This window comes from Eretmochelys imbricata, chromosome 4 (genome assembly GCF_965152235.1).
Source record: "Eretmochelys imbricata isolate rEreImb1 chromosome 4, rEreImb1.hap1, whole genome shotgun sequence".
NCBI classification, from domain to species: Eukaryota; Metazoa; Chordata; order Testudines; family Cheloniidae; genus Eretmochelys; species Eretmochelys imbricata.
In genome coordinates this window covers 127,262,180-127,278,953 of record NC_135575.1, presented here as the reverse complement: position 1 = coordinate 127,278,953, position 16,774 = coordinate 127,262,180, and the positions used below count along the sequence as shown (strand labels likewise).

Here is a 16,774-nt window from a genome sequence, read left to right as displayed (position 1 = left end):
CATACGAGGTCAATGTGTGGATCAGATTTCCCCAATTTTTGTGGACCGGTTGTCCCACTTCTATGAGGCATGGTATTACCTCAGATCACTGGGTGCTACACACGATAACACTGGGATACACCCTTCAATTCAGTTGTTCCCCTCTTTCGCACCCCATCCTCCGTCTCTCTTCAAGGATCCTTCTCACAAGCAACTTCTAGCATAAAAGGCCTTCTTCATCCCCTCCCTGTATTCAGGGAACTGGTATGCCGCCCTGGATTTGAAAGATGCTTATCATATTTCAATCTTTCAGGGAAAGAGAAGGTTCCTCAGATTTACTGTGAATAATGTGTACTACCAATTTGCTGTGCTCCCATTTGGCCTGTCCGCAGCTGCTTGGGTGTTCACAAAGTGCATGGCAGCCTTCCTGAGGAGACGGGATTCAGGTCTACCCTTATCTCAACAGCTGGTTGATCAGAGGTTGGAGCAAGGTCCAGATGGAGACATATATAGCACAGTCAACTTTCTAGGACTTAGGTCTGTTAATAAATATACAGAAGTCTACTCTCTCCCCAGTTCAAAAGATAGAATTCATCAGGGCGATTCTCAATTTGGTCCAAGCCAGAGCCTCCCTCCTGGAAGCCTGGTTCCAAGCAATATGGGTGCTCATTGAAAGCTTCAGAAACCACCCATTACCATGGCTGGGATGGATCATGATGGGATGGGATCATGAACTTATGTGGTGAAGCATGCAAGACAACAGCACAGACCCCTTCAGGCATGGTATACCTGGACATGGTCATCACACTTCCCTCATTGGTGATTGCCTCCTTTCTTTGGTGGTTAGACCAAACCAAGTCCCATTCTCGAGACCCCAACCATCAATGTCTCTCATCACAGACACATCAGCGATGGGCTGGGGAGGTCACTTGGGGACCCTCAGGAGTCAGGGTCTCCAAAGGAGCTCTTGCTACACATCAATATCAGGAGGTCAGTGTGGTTTGCCTAGCCTGTCAGGCCTTCCAACCCCATCTGAAGGGCAAGTGCATGTTGGTTCTTACAGACAACATGACAGTGATCTTTTATATAAAGCAGCAGCATGCAGCGTGCAGTATGCAGAAATTCTGCATAGCTCACTTGATCCACTTTGAAGCCTCCTATCTTCCACGGCACAGAACAAGCCAGTGGATCACCTCAGCAGATCCTTTTCCAACCACCACAAGTGGTCCATCTGTCCAGATGTCATAAAAGGCATCTTTCACAAGTGGGGGACTCCCCAGATAGATCTGCTCGCGACGAAGTAGAACAAGAAATGTCTTTGGTTCTGCTCCTTCCTGGGTCGCTCATAGACACTTTTCTCCTCCCCTGGACAGACCACCTCTTCTACGCATTCCCTCCCATCCCTCTCATTCACAAGGTCTTGCTGAAGGTCAGAAGAGACAAGATGCATCTGATAGCCCTAGTGTAGCCATGTCAGCACCGGTTCACCATCCTATTAGACCTCTCGATGGAAACGCCAATCTGCCTGCCCCCATTTCCAGACCTGATCTCCTACGACCACAGCCGTCTACATCATATGAACATAGCGTCCCTTCATCTCACGGTCTGGAAGTTCCATGGCTGAACCCCACAGAGCTAGCATGCTGTGAGCTGGTTTGTGAGGTGCTTTTAAAGAGCAGAAAACCGTCCACTTGAACCACTAACCTGCCAAAGTGGAAGAGATTCTTGAACTGGTCTATGCAGAAGTGTGTTTCACCTGCACAATCAACTCCACTTGAAACAAGTCCTAACCGTGTCATCTATTAGGGTCCATCTAGCTGCGATCTTGGCTCTTCACCCATGGGTGAATCGCCATTCTGTTTTCTCAAACTCTAATTGTCGTCATTTTTTTAAGGGCCTGGAGAGGTTATACCCCCAGATATGGCAGCCACTCCCTCCCTGGGACCTAAACTTGGTGTTAGCAAGGCTAACAAGACCTCCATTTGAACCGCTGGTAACGTGATCTCTGCTCTATCCATCCTGGAAGGTGGCCTTCCTGGTGGCCATTATTTCTGCCAGAGGGTCTGGGAGATCTGAGTCCTTACTTTATAACCACCTTATACAGTCTTCAAGGACACGGTTCAATTGCAGCCATATCCGCCCTTCCTTCTAAAGGTGGTCTCACAATTCCATAGTTACCAGGATATCCTCCTACTGGTCTTCTATCCAAAGCTGCATGTCAACAGGGAGGAACAGAGACTCCACTCACCGGATGTCAGACGTGCACTGGCCTACATAGAAAGACTAAATCATTTAAAAAAATCTACTTGGCTTTTTGTAGCTGTTGCAGACAGCATGAAAGGCCTTCCAGTCTTGGCCCAGATAATTTTATCATCATGTATCCACACATGCTACGATTTGGCAAAGGTCCCTGCTTCTCCTGCCCTGACAGCACAATTCTAGGAGGGCTCAAGCATCTTTGGTGGCGTTTGTAGCTCAAGTTCCTAACCAGGACATCTGTAGACCAGCACCATGGAATGCAAAATGGTGGATTGATGACCATTATACCATCACCCAACAGGCTAGAGATGATGCAGGTTTCAGCCAAGCGGTATTAACAATCAGCGTGCCAATAAACTCCAAATCCTTCACCTGTGCCATGGCTTGGGAGTCACCTACTTTGGAATGGACATGAGCAACACATCTCAAAGAACCGTAGTTATGGAAGGTTAGTAGCCATTTTTTCAAAGGGAGGAACCTCCCTTCAAGTTTAAACCCATCTGAGTTGATAATTTTAATTAAAAGTTGGATTTAAGAAAGTGAAATTGATAGGATATATCTGGCTCTTGTTCTCAAGGTAGTTTCAGTTATTAACATTTATACACCTTACAGACATGCTGTACCAACCTAAAGTCTTTCTTCTTCTCTTTGCTTCACGACCAGCACCAACCATATCCAACTCTGAGATATCTAGTAGCTACCAAAAAAAAAAAAAAAAATTCATTATTGAATTGAAATGTCTTACAAAATGTATTTCATAGAATCACAGAAATGCAGAGCTGGAAGGGACCTTGAGAGGTCACCAAGTCTAGTCCCCTGTGCCAAGGCAGGACCAAGTATACCTAGACCACTTCTGAAGGGTGTTTGTCCAACCTGTTCTTAAAAACCTTCAATTCCACAGCCTACTTTCGAAGAGTATTCCAGAGCTAAACTATCTTTACAGTTAGAAAGTTCTTCCTAATATCGAATCCAAATCTCCTTTGCTGCAGATTAAGCCCATTATTTCTTATCCTGTCTTCATCAGACATGGAAAACAATGAATCACTGTCTTCTTTAAAGCAGCCTTTAACATATTTGAAAACATATCAGATCCCCCCTCCAACCCCAGTCTTCTTTTCTCAAGGCTAAACCTGCCCAGTTTTTTAACCTTTCATCATCAATCAGGCTTTATAACCCTTTTATTATTTTTGTTGTGAACTCTCTCCAATTTAGCCACATCTTCCCTAAAGTGCGCTGCCCAGAAGTGGACACGATACTGCAGCTGAGACCTCACCAGTGTTGAGCACAGCAAGACAATTACGTCCTATGTCTTATATACAACATTCTTGTTAATACACCCCAGAATATTAGCCTTTTTTGCAGCTGCATCACTTTGTCAGCTTATATTCAATTTGTGATCCACTACAACCACCAGATCCTTTTCAGCAGTACTGAAACCTAGACAGTTATTCCACATTTTGTAATTGTGCATTTGATTTTTCATTTTTAAAAGTAGTATTTGATTTGTACTATTTGATGAAATACTTTGGAAACTCACAAAAAAATATTAACTGCTCTATAACCAGTGACAACAAACTATAGTTCACTTTTGATCAGAGGCTGGGGACTGATGGGAAAATGCAAGAGTATTTAAAAAGACTATTACTTACCTTCACTCCTCTTTCTTTGCGCAGAGGTGTTCTTGAAGGAGGTATAGGGGTTCTGTTTCCAGCAGGGCTAAATACACTAGGTGCTGTGGGACTCCTGAATGGAGCTTGTTTTGGTATTCCTTTGAGCGGGGCTTTGGAGGGGGGAAAAAAAAAAAATCAGCAACATCAGTTGTAATGAACTTCCACTTAGTTGAAAAGAATGATGAGATCTGGACTCCTCATTTCTTGTACTGTAGCTTTAAAAGCTTTAAAAGCTTCTTGGACGGAATTGACTATAGATATACATCAGATGCATCTCAGAGGTTTATTTTTGCCTGCAAAAATGTTAATAAAAGGAGTTCACTGGGTCAGAGTTTGCGCCCCAAAGGTTTAAGGATGAGCCACAATTATTACACAGTTAGACACATACAGATATCTTTTCATGCACAAGAATTTAAATAAAGCAGTCTATTAAAAAAGACATATTGCTACTGAACTACATCAAGCTCTGCTTACTGCTAAGGGCTCTATTTAATCAAGGTGAATTATAGACACAGATGGTAGTACCTCCTATAGTTAAGACTGCCTAACGTTTTCCATGATAGGACAAGTTTTCAGTTGCTTATAACTTTACCATGCTTTAACCTTTTGAGATGAAATGTATCATGTTATTTGTGCATCTCTGGCTGAAATACACAGGGGACTGCAGGAGCCGGGGGAGGGGGAGGGTCAGAGGGATGCAGCAGCTGGTGATGGGGGTAGATAGGAGCAGAGGGTGCTGGTGGGATTGCATAAGAGAAGAGTTATGGAGGGAATGTGGAGGATAAAAGAAACATGGAGTAACTACCCATTCCCTGAATGAGACAGAGGCCCTGTGGAAAATAATAGTATGTAATCATGTAATTAAAGTCTAAATCATAATGCAAGGGTGCCAAATGAAGTTTTAACACAAGCAGCTTTAATTCAGACATTTCCTAACTTTTGAGTCCTTGACTTTGCAAACTTAATATGCTTTAAGATGTGTTTTGGATGCATATATAAATCAGGAAAGCACTTAGCTTAATTTTCATAAGCTATTAAGAAGTTAAGCTATTGGAAGGAGCAACATATTGGTTATCAACTTCCCTCAAACAGCAGTTAGAAGCCATCCTGATGTCTCTAACCTTCCCCTTTCTGGGAAAGAGGACAAAAGTAATTGGTGTTCTACCTGACTTTCCTGCTTTCAATCAGGTTTTTGGCTTGGGTTTAAACAGAGTGTACCCATTCATTTTGTTGGCTGATTATCTTCTCCTATGGAAACTCAGGTTTCCATGCAGAGATTGTATTGTAATTGTCCAGCGACCTTTGATGCTATTGACCATAAACTTTTGAGACTCTCCTGCAGATCCTGGTGATGGGAGTAGATAAGATTGCATTTTGATGCTTCTCTTCTTTCCTCTCAGAGATCCAAGCATTATTCTGAGAACCTGTTCAGATGTTCTGAAGGTTCTCATGTGTCATGCAGAAATCTGTTCCCTCACCTTCCCTTTTCTTGTGAGATCACTTGGGCAGACAACAACATGTCTCTACATCTCCCTGTCACCAGACACTGATGATGCAGCCTCACTGCCTTCCAACTGCCTGGTTGAAAAAAGGCAGGTAAGAGCACAGATAACTGTAGTTCCAGAAAACATCTATTGTAGGTAGAAGAGGAAATGGAGATGGAGAAACTGCACTGGCTGAAACTGCTTCTGGCTGCATAGATGTTCCTGAAGGTGTGAGAAGGTGCAGTGTGCCTCATAAGCTACATAGAAGAGAATAGTTGTTTGTCTCTAACATTCTATCACTGTTGAAAAGTTATTGAAAGTAACTATGCCAAAAGCAACCAGCTGTATATTTAGCAGTTATGATAATCTGTCAGCCTGAGTAACCCTCTGCGAAGGAGTCTACACCATTACTTGCTTCCTAAAAAAATGCCACAGCCTAACTTGCACTTCTAGAAGTTGCATACAGGCAACAGTAGCTGCAGCAGCTGGGTGCATGTCTGAACTCCAACAGCAGGTCTGGCCACTGTGCTCCTACTCTGGATGGGTCCTCAATGTGAAGCTCACCTCTCTACCTTGAAATCTACCGGTATGTGTAGGAGGCCACTCATCTGGTTTTATATGAGGCAGTCCTCTTTTTGGCTAGTTTGTCCCCCAGCCAGTACTAGACAAAACTATGCTATTTTGAAGAGTGTGCCACTCCATCCCTGCCAGTGTGATCTTGCATGCACTGTGAATGCAGGGTCACACAGGCAGGAATGGGGTCATGCAATTCCCAGAAGTGCTGGAATGCCCAGTATTCTGGGAATTTGTGGATGGCCACATTGTGTGACACCAGCACCTAACATGTGACAAATGCCCAAAACGTTTACTAAACTTACTGCCTCAGCAGTTGTGTGGTGTGACCCGGGACCTCTTGGTGCCAACTGGCAGAGGGGTGCATAAGTGATACAGGGATCCACTGGGTCTGATGTCTTCATATTAGTTTGCCAAGGGTGCGATGTAACCCTAGTGATCATAATCACTGTGAAATGTATACATGGATAATATGTAAGGAGTCATGTATATATATTGAAAATTATGTTCCCAAGGTATGTGAATTGGAGCTGGTCACCAGAAGGTGATAAAGAAGTTTCTTTTAGGCAAGAGATGTTTGTCTGGCTATATGTAAATTGAGTATTGTGTGGTTCACAATGGATACCCATTTACAGTCTGAGCTGAATAGTAATGATGGGATTATAAAATCTTCAAGAGAAGGAATTTACAGGAAGAAATAACCCAGCAGGAGGGAATCCAGTTTACAAGTGAAGACAATGAATTTTTGGACTATAACTGTAGAAAGAAAAAAGGAACTCACTCTGTATCCTTCATGTAGGAAGTAAGCTGACTGCGTGTGTGCTTTATGAAAAAAGTATCATAGTCAGGCTTGGTTGAAAAATGCTGGGAAGACTTTGGGGTGAACTAAACTTAGACACCCCTTGGCCAATGAAGTAAGTCTACATTCTAGAATGCATGTTATGAACTTTGTTATATATATCCCTTTGCTTCCAATACTTCTACTTGCTATCACCCGGATCTGTTCTTTGTTAAATAAATATCTTCTTTTTACTGTAAACATATCTAATTGCTGGGTGTTAAGCAGAGCCGCGATCTAAGGTATAACTGGTAAGCTGAAATGTACTGTTCTTTTGGGAGCAGAGGCTCCGGGAATTTTGTGAGCATCCAGTGATCAGAGGCTGGGTACTCCACGGGAACACGTGTGGAGAGTTAGAGTGCGCGTATTGTTAACCTGTAAAGTCAGTGATTGCATTTCCAGAGGCTGGTGAAGCTGGGGAACTGACCCATAGTAAGCACAGATGAGGGCAGGTGGTACGGGTGTGCCTCACAACCATAGGTACCCCCAAGAAGTGTCACATGTGGATTAAATGTAACATGTACCTTTGTATCAGAGGGGTAGCCGTGTTAGGCTGGATCTGTAAAAGCGGCAGAGTCCTGTGGCACCTTACAGACTAACAGACGTATTGGAGCATAAGCTCCACTACATGCATCTGACGAAGTGGGTATTCACCCACGAAAGCTTATGCTCCAATACATCTGTTAGTCTATAAAGGTGCCACAGGACTCTTTGCCGCTTTTATGTATCTTTGTGAAAATCTTAAGTGACCTACAACACATTCCTGCTGGCATCCTTCCCTGGAATCACAGGCACATCTGAGCTTACTGAAGCTTCTCCATCTGCCAGATGGAGGCTGGGTGAAAAAGAGGCCAGAATTAGAAAGTCGGACAGAGGAGGGCACATGCATGGGGGCTCTTGCAGGTAAGACTAGCTCCCGCACACAAGGCAAGACCAATAGCGACTGACAGTGATGGCATTTGTTAATGTATGACCAAAGTATTAAATTGTTTAATACATTGTTTGAACCCTACGCCACGTCTGATGGCCCAAGGATTCAGAATACACTGACACCATTTTGTCCTTTACCACTTGTAAGATATAACCTATTTTAAAAAAAGAAATGGAGTACTTGTGGCACCTTAGAGACTAACCAATTTATTAGAGCATGAGCTTTCGTGAGCTACAGCTCACTTCATCAGATGCATACTGTGGAAACTGCAGCAGACTTTATATATACACAGAGAATATGAAACAATACCTCCTCCCACCCCACTGTCCTGCTGGTAATAGCTTATCTAAAGTAATCGTCAGGTTAGGCCATTTCCAGCACAAATCCAGGTTTTCTCACCCTCCACCCCCCCACACAAATTCACTCTCCTGCTGGTGATAGCCCATCCAAAGTGACAACTCTTTACACAATGTGCATGATAATGAAGTTAGGCCATTTCCTGCACAAATCCAGGTTCTCTCACTCCCTCACCCCCCTCCAAAAACCCACCCCCATACACACACAGACTCACTCTCCTGCTGGTAATAGCTCGTCCAAACTGACCACTCTCCGCCGACGTGCACGGGCTGAAATTGTGGAAAAGCAGCATCACTTGCCCCATAACCTCAGCCATGCGGAACGCAATGCCATCCACAGCCTCAGAAACAACTCTGACATCATAATCAAAAAGGCTGACAAAGGAGGTGCTGTTGTCATCATGAATAGGTCGGAATATGAACAAGAGGCTGCTCGGCAGCTCTCCAACACGAGTTTCTACAAGCCATTACCCTATGATCCCACTGAGGGTTACCAAAAGCAACTACAGCATATGCTCAAGAAACTTCCTGAAAAAGCACAAGATCAAATCCGCACAGACACACCCCTGGAACCCCGACCTGGGATATTCTATCTACTACCCAAGATCCATAAACCTGGAACTCCTGGGCGCCCCATCATTTCAGGCATTGGCACCCTGACAGCAGGATTGTCTGGCTATGTAGACTCCCTCCTCAGGCCCTACGCTACCAGCACTCCCAGCTACCTTCGAGACACCACTGACTTCTTGAGGAAACGTCAATCCATCGGTGATCTTCCTGATAACACCATCCTGGCCACTATGGATGTAGAAGCCCTCTACACCAACATTCCACACAAAGATGGACTACAAGCCGTCAGGAACAGTATCCCCGATAATGTCACGGCTAACCTGGTGGCTGAACTTTGTGACTTTGTCCTTACCCATAACTATTTTACATTTGGGGACAATGTATACCTTCAGATCAGCGGCACTGCTATGGGTACCCGCATGGCCCCACAGTATGCCAACATTTTTATGGCTGATTTAGAACAACGCTTTCTCAGCTCTCGTCCCCTAAAGCCCCTACTCTACTTGCGCTATATTGATGACATCTTCATCATCTGGACCCATGGAAAAGAAGCCCTTGAGGAATTCCACCATGATTTCAACAATTTCCATCCCACCATCAACCTCAGCCTGGTCCAGTCCACACAAGAGATCCACTTCCTGGACACTACAGTGCTAATAAACAATGGTCACATAAACACCACCCTATACCGGAAACCTACTGACCGCTATTCCTACCTGCATGCCTCCAGCTTTCACCCTGACCACACCACACGATCCATCGTCTACAGCCAAGCTCTGCGATACAACCGCATTTGCTTCAACCCCTCAGACAGAGACAAACACCTACAAGATCTCTGTCAAGCTTTCTTACAACTACAGTACCCACCTGCGGAAGTAAAGAAACAGATTGATAGAGCCAGAAGAGTTCCCAGAAGTTACCTACTACAGGACAGGCCTAACAAAGAAAATAACAGAACGCCACTAGCCGTCACCTTCAGCCCCCAACTAAAACCCCTCCAACGCATTATTAAGGATCTACAACCTATCCTAAAGGATGACCCAACACTCTCACAAATCTTGGGAGACAGGCCAGTCCTTGCCTACAGACAGCCCCGCAACCTGAAGCAAATACTCACCAACAACCACATACCACACAACAGAACCACTAACCCAGGAACTTATCCTTGCAACAAAGCCCGTTGCCAATTGTGCCCACATATCTATTCAGGGGACACCATCACAGGGCCTAATAACATCAGCCACACTATCAGAGGCTCGTTCACCTGCACATCCACCAATGTGATTTATGCCATCATGTGCCAGCAATGCCCCTCTGCCATGTACATTGGTCAAACTGGACAGTCTCTACGTAAAAGAATAAATGGACACAAATCAGATGTCAAGAATTATAACATTCATAAACCAGTCGGAGAACACTTCAATCTCTCTGGTCACGCAATCACAGACATGAAGGTCGCTATCTTAAAACAAAAAAACTTCAAATCCAGACTCCAGCGAGAAACTGCTGAATTGGAATTCATTTGCAAATTGGATACTATTAATTTAGGCTTAAATAGAGACTGGGAGTGGCTAAGTCATTATGCAAGGTAGCCTATTTCCTCTTGTTTTTTCCTACCCCCCCCAGATGTTCTGGTTTAACTTGGATTTAAACTTGGAGAGTGGTCAGTTTGGACGAGCTATTACCAGCAGGAGAGTGAGTCTGTGTGTGTATGGGGGTGGGTTTTTGGAGGGGGGTGAGGGAGTGAGAGAACCTGGATTTGTGCAGGAAATGGCCTAACTTCATTATCATGCACATTGTGTAAAGAGTTGTCACTTTGGATGGGCTATCACCAGCAGGAGAGTGAATTTGTGTGGGGGGGTGGAGGGTGAGAAAACCTGGATTTGTGCTGGAAATGGCCTAACCTGACGATTACTTTAGATAAGCTATTACCAGCAGGACAGTGGGGTGGGAGGAGGTATTGTTTCATATTCTCTGTGTATATATAAAGTCTGCTGCAGTTTCCACAGTATGCATCTGATGAAGTGAGCTGTAGCTCACGAAAGCTCATGCTCTAATAAATTGGTTAGTCTCTAAGGTGCCACAAGTACTCCATTTCTTTTTGCGAATACAGACTAACACGGCTGTTACTCTGAAACCTATTTTAAAATGCCCTGAACCACCACCTCTATAAAAAATCGTGTAGCCAATGCTAACCCTGTAAGGCTCTTTGTTTCCTACAGTGGCTACCCCACATACGAAGCTTTTAGAGTCTGCCCCTGCCTTTGACCAAATGGCCTAATCCTCTAGCTCAAACAATAGCTTTAAAATCCAGAGGTCCAGGGCTTATTTCACACTAGACAGCCTGACGAGTGGGATACAAAGAGAAACACTGCAAGCATGGATTACACCCTGGCCAGGGAAGCTTGTCCCAAGCTTCAAGCTTCTGCGGTTGACAGGAGTTTCAATCCTCACATGTATCCATGGGGATTGAACCTGAGGCTTCTGGATCTGAAAGTATGAGCCTCTAGTGCTTGGGCTAAAGAGATAGCTTTATTAGCTCCAAGTCTAGAGTAGACAAACCACTATCTTGTATCTGTGGTCTGTCCTTTAACAGGGGACAAAGAGCCACATTTCATTAGGGTCAGAACTCCTGTAGCGTGGTAGTAAGCAGTATGTCTGATAAATTAGATCATCAGAAACCCCTTGTCATTGTACTGAGATAACTCCAACACTACCATTATAACTTGTATCTTCAGCAAATTGTGTCCACATAGCTCCAGTGCTACCAATATTCCTTATCTTATACCAGTGTCAACCTTGATCAGTTCCACTGTATCAATGTCAACATTCAAGCAGTAACATTTTAAAGCTTAAATATCTATTGATTTTTTTAAAAATGCAACTTTTAAATATTCTTCCAATCTACTCATAGCAAAGAATCAGACCAATTTTCACACTTCAGATTGCTGTAGGATGTTTAAAGAAGGCCCTGAAGGAAAAACTTCAGGCACTAACATAGCGTTTAGTTGCATAGCAGTTTCAAAAACTGGCATAATTGGCCTTAATTTTTTTTCCCCACTACAAACTGATAACAGAAAATTCAAGCAGTTCAGAAATTACAACAAATACTTGGAACTGATCATCTCAGAGCACTGACTTGTGTAGACTCTTTTCACCCCATTAAAATGGAAATCTTGAGTGCAATTTTAACTGTAGTGGTGCTACTGCTACCCTAAAATATTGAAGGTACTGACACTTCAAGAAAATGGTGCATTTATAGTTCTCTACATTTAGAAAACAACTATTCTCAATTACTACAATATCCTTAGTAAGAGCTAGGCAATCTTTGCATCTGTTTGAGTCAGTGTTTGATAAGCTTTATCTGCCTTTTCCCTTCTAATGCGCAGAACTGTTTACGTTCTTGGTAATTATGTTTGACAGTTTTGTACCTTATTTTAAGAATTACAATAAAATATACTATTTTTATATATAACCTCATCTATACATGTAAGAAAAAAAATTCCAAGCAGGAATTTCATACTATTTCACCTGGAATAATTACCCCATATTATGGTTATCACATGTTCTCCTTTCCATATGTGAAAGTCAGTTTAAGATTACTTCACTAAAGTGCATCATTATTTTTATATTTTCATGTTTCCATAGAGCTTCATTTCCCTCCTCTCTGCAATCCAGTTTTTAAAAATATAAACCTTGTAATTTTATTCTTTGCAAACATTATATTTTACCTACATATGAGCTGTATAGACATATACATTATTCTCTACTGAGTAGTAATATAAAATGAGTCATACTTGTTGTATCTATTTTTTTGACCAGCCCCCTTCCTTTGGCATGGAAAGGCACTCCTGCAGTCTTCTTGAGCTGTTGTGCAGTTTCTGTTGCTAAAAAGAGAAATGCTTTAGTTATTTCAAAATTTGTATTTGAAATTAAAACTACTGCACATCCTACATAAAATTCTTTTGGGACCTAATCTAGTACAAGATGGGAAACTACCTTTAATTGACACAGGTCATCAATGTTAGACAAATCACATAATCTAATTATTTTTTTTCCAAATGGTGCATTATCTGTTACACAATCCTTTTAAGTTACAGAAGTATGCAAACTAACATAAAAATAAACAAACAATCTACTTGAGGGGAAAGTAGAAAGTTAAAAAAGGTAAAAATTTCATTCAAAATGCTTAGCTACTCAAGTTGATATTTTAATCCAATCAAACTGACTAATCAACTCAAAGAAAGGTAAAAGCAAGTTGCTACAGCAAAGTGCAATGTACAGTACAATATTTTAAATTCACTCAGTTAAAGAATGGCTGTGGCCAAACTTCCTGCCTTCTATTAATGAAAATCTTCTTGGCTTTCACTCACAGTAGGCACACTGAGCAAGGGAAAGCATGTACTGGCTGCCTCTGCTCCCTGTTGCAAAAACATATGACAAAATAAAGCTCAGCTTGGTTCCAGTTTCATTTTTGTGGTAAGAGCCCCAAGCATCTTAACAAAAGCTCTCCCTGATGAGTCTCAAACTGACTGCTAAATATAACCACCAAAGAATCTAACGTTGCTTTAAACAGAGGAAAAAAAAAAAAGCAAAAAAAAAAAAGCTTTTTCAGTGCCTTCAAATCTGAACAGCATTTAAGATTACAAAAACAAGACTAGCATATTAATATGGTGACAGCCAGAATGGCTTCACTAGTCTTCGTCCTGATCTTCTGCACTGTTGTGTATTGTGGAAAACCAGTCAGCACATATTCTTGTAAGAAGGGAAGATACGATACGTGTTCCTGTACTGAAGAACAAGACTGAATTCTATGCCTTCCTTTTACAATCCTATTCGTAACTGTATCTGATCAACTAGCTGGTTTACTACTTACATTTCTGCAAGAGTTCTGCTCGAAGAGTGGCACTTTTGGGTTTTCTTTTCAGCTGGAAGTGTTTCACTGGGGGAGTAAGTGGCCCAGCTAGTGTTGTCAAGGCATTTTTGTTTAAGTACTGGCACTCCAACGGCAACATAGCTGATGTTTCACATTCACTTACTGTGTAAAGAGTTAACATAATGCATGTGGGTAAAAGGACCTCTTGCACAGATAATTACAAGACAATTTTTATATAGTTTGTGCAGGTGATTCTTAACTTCAGAGTATTTATTCAGACCCCGAGGGAAACTTCTGTTTTGCTCATAATCACTATTCCAGAAACCTGCCAACTCTAGCTATGTTGTAGGAAGTAACCCTTCACAAGGATTTAATAAAACAGGAAATATGTTATTTTTAAGACGGCCATGTTAGATTTGTCTAGTCAAGTGTAAAGTTATTTTTAAAGTATTGTACATATTTCAGTACTCGGGAGAAAACAGCTGAAGATTAATTCTCAGAAGCTACATTTAAAAAAAAAAACACAAAAAAACAAACAAAAAACAGAAAACCCAATCTGGCAGACCACAAAATACCGAGAGGTAAAGATTTCTACCAGCAAATGATCATTCCTATTTTCAAGCATGATGCAGTTCTCTTTCCAAGGAGTTTTTCTATTACTTTGCTGCATCCTGGCTTCTACAACCATTTCTGTCCATCACATTCGGTGGCTCTTCTACACTTCCAACTTTTGGGATAGTTCCTGTTATTTCATGAAGACTGGTACTGCATCACTGGTAGCAGTAACTATGGGAGTACTAGCATATACATGGCTCAGGCATTTGAACTGCCTTAGTCTAGACTACACTAATGCTCTCACTGCTGCCATCATCCGTGAAGCTGTACCGATGGGACACTTCCTAAGAACTGCTAGTATAGTTGCAGTCCATCTGTATAGCACAATGGTTGGTTCTTTGAAGTACAGATCTACACGCTCATCTTTAATGAGGCTCAATACTGGGGTCTGTCCACACAAAGCTCACTGCTTTGGGATCGGCGTCTTAGAGAGAAAGCATAATATCATGCTTTTGAAACTATGAACAAGTGCACAGAGCCTCTCTCCTAATGTAGACAACCCGAAGTCCCTTGAAGATTAGTAAAAAAAAAAAAAAAAAATGCAAGACAGGAATAAAATGATGTTTAATTTATCATCTTTTAAAAGTTTATACAAGTTTAATCAAAAAGTAATATTTATTAAATTATACATCAGTTTTAGGCATCATTTCAGGCACTCCTTACATAGTTCTACTGCCTCATGTGGAACAGTTCCTGTGGCAAAGAGCTGCTGAATTAGACCCACATTTATTGCTTCCCATTAGACTCAAACACATAGGGTGTAATCCTTGCCTCACTGACTTTCACCCATAGTGGTTAGAATGCAAAAATGTCAAATATGCAGAGTAATTTTAGACAACAAATGATTGCTTACCCTTTTCCCTAAGTTCTCCTAAAATATCTTGAACATTGGGATTCTGTTCTTCAAGATCAAGGTTAAGGGAGCCAGTATCTGGAAAGGATTTTAAAATATCAGCTACCATTAAGACCCAGGGGTCTGAATCCAAGGTAGCGAGCTGGATAATTTCAGTCAGTGCACCTTTCATCTAACAAAAAAGAGAAAAGAAAATCAACAAATTGGAAACAATTCTAAGAAGGTTACTTTGTATCTGGAAATATTTTCAGAAACCAGCACAAACATGCACAATATTTACTTCCTGTGGGGAACCCATATATTGTGTTTTAACACAGTTAAAAAGACCTTTAAGCTATATGTCCAGAGTCATCTTTTTTGTTACAGAGTGCCATGAAGAAAAGATGATTTTTAAAAACTTATTTCAGGAGGTTCAACTGGGGAAAAAGTCACAAGATTGTAGTGGGGGAAAGTTTATTTCAGCTACTAGTCAAAATATCTATTAGTTCGTAGCATAAATAAATAAAAATAAAGAAAATACAATCATCTCACTGAAATTACATATTGACATTTGGTTTTAATCATTATACTTTATTCACAGGTAGCTCAATCCCTGAGAGAGTTGAAAATTCAGATTTAAAAACTTTTTTTAATGTCTTATTTGAACGTTAAAAATTGACTTTTTTAAATCTCTCCAGTCTTTTGCAGAGCTAAGATGTTGCTTTAGGCAGCATGTGCTTACCAGAGCACAAGAAAAAAATAGAGTCAACATAAACTGTGTGACCACTATTAAGACATATTGGCAATACACAGTCCTAAGACTAAGGGTTTTAAGATGAAATGCAAGGAAACTAAGAGTTAATATTGAGACGTGGCCCTTTCCATATCCCATTGTGATCACATATTGCAGTACATATGGCACAATTTACACTGTTTTCAGGAATCCAAACACAATGAGACAATCAAGGAGAGATCTTCATCCTTAACTCTATATTTCCTTTCTCTTATTAATTTACAACAGGACTTTTGTTATTTGAACATATTTTGCTTGTTAAAAAAAAAATATTACACCAAAATAGTAAATTATTAGATTATATCCCAGTTCTCTCTTCCATTTCCAAGCATCTTTAGACCTCAGAAATAAAGTCAATGGTCCTTTTGATTTTGCTGATTATATAGTGATCCCCCTGCTCCAACACATACACCCTAAATTACAGAAAGCTAATTTACGGTCTTATTTATGCTGTGCACAGAAGTCTCCACAAATTTCTAATCCCTGCTCCCCTCAAAGCCTCCCTCTCCCAAATCTTCACAAGAAACAGTGCTTAATTTGTAATGAAAGAGGTGCTGGGGCTCAAACAATTTTTTTTACTTTCATAACTGATGCAGCAAGCCCAGAGGTGCCAGGGCTATGAAATGCCAAGCCTAGAGGTGCCGGACTCAGCTCTGGCACAAATTAAGCACTGCAAAAAACCCAGTGTCAGCCGAGAACTGAGGGGAAAATGGCAAAACGGCCAAATTGGGCTTCCTCTCCATCAGAAGCTGCTTCCGCTATATTTTAAAAAAGGAATGAATTAAGCAATGGGAGGGAAGAGTATGATACTTCTCAGGACAAAGGGCTGCTTTGACCTCTCCAGTCCACAATACAAATTCTAGAACTTGAATAGGGATTTTCAGGGATTGTAAGTGTGAACACAGAACAGTCAATAATGCTTTCAGTACGTTTGAGTAATATGGTAAGAATGATAGACCCTGACTAAGCTGTCTATATTATGATTCCCACCAGTTTTA

General features: G+C 41.5%; 1 protein-coding gene across 1 annotated transcript in view; it reads right to left on the bottom strand.

The window, feature by feature from the left end:
- Positions 1-16,774, bottom strand: part of NELFA (negative elongation factor complex member A) — a 38,516-nt gene that overhangs the window by 15,579 nt on the left and 6,163 nt on the right. The window contains exons 2-6 of the mRNA XM_077815933.1: positions 15,005-15,176; positions 13,537-13,698; positions 12,458-12,547; positions 3,888-4,018; positions 2,866-2,935 (exon numbers count right to left, since the gene is read on the bottom strand). Of these exons, the coding sequence (XP_077672059.1) occupies positions 2,866-2,935; positions 3,888-4,018; positions 12,458-12,547; positions 13,537-13,698; positions 15,005-15,176 (625 nt within the window). The remainder of the gene's footprint in view (positions 1-2,865; positions 2,936-3,887; positions 4,019-12,457; positions 12,548-13,536; positions 13,699-15,004; positions 15,177-16,774) is intronic.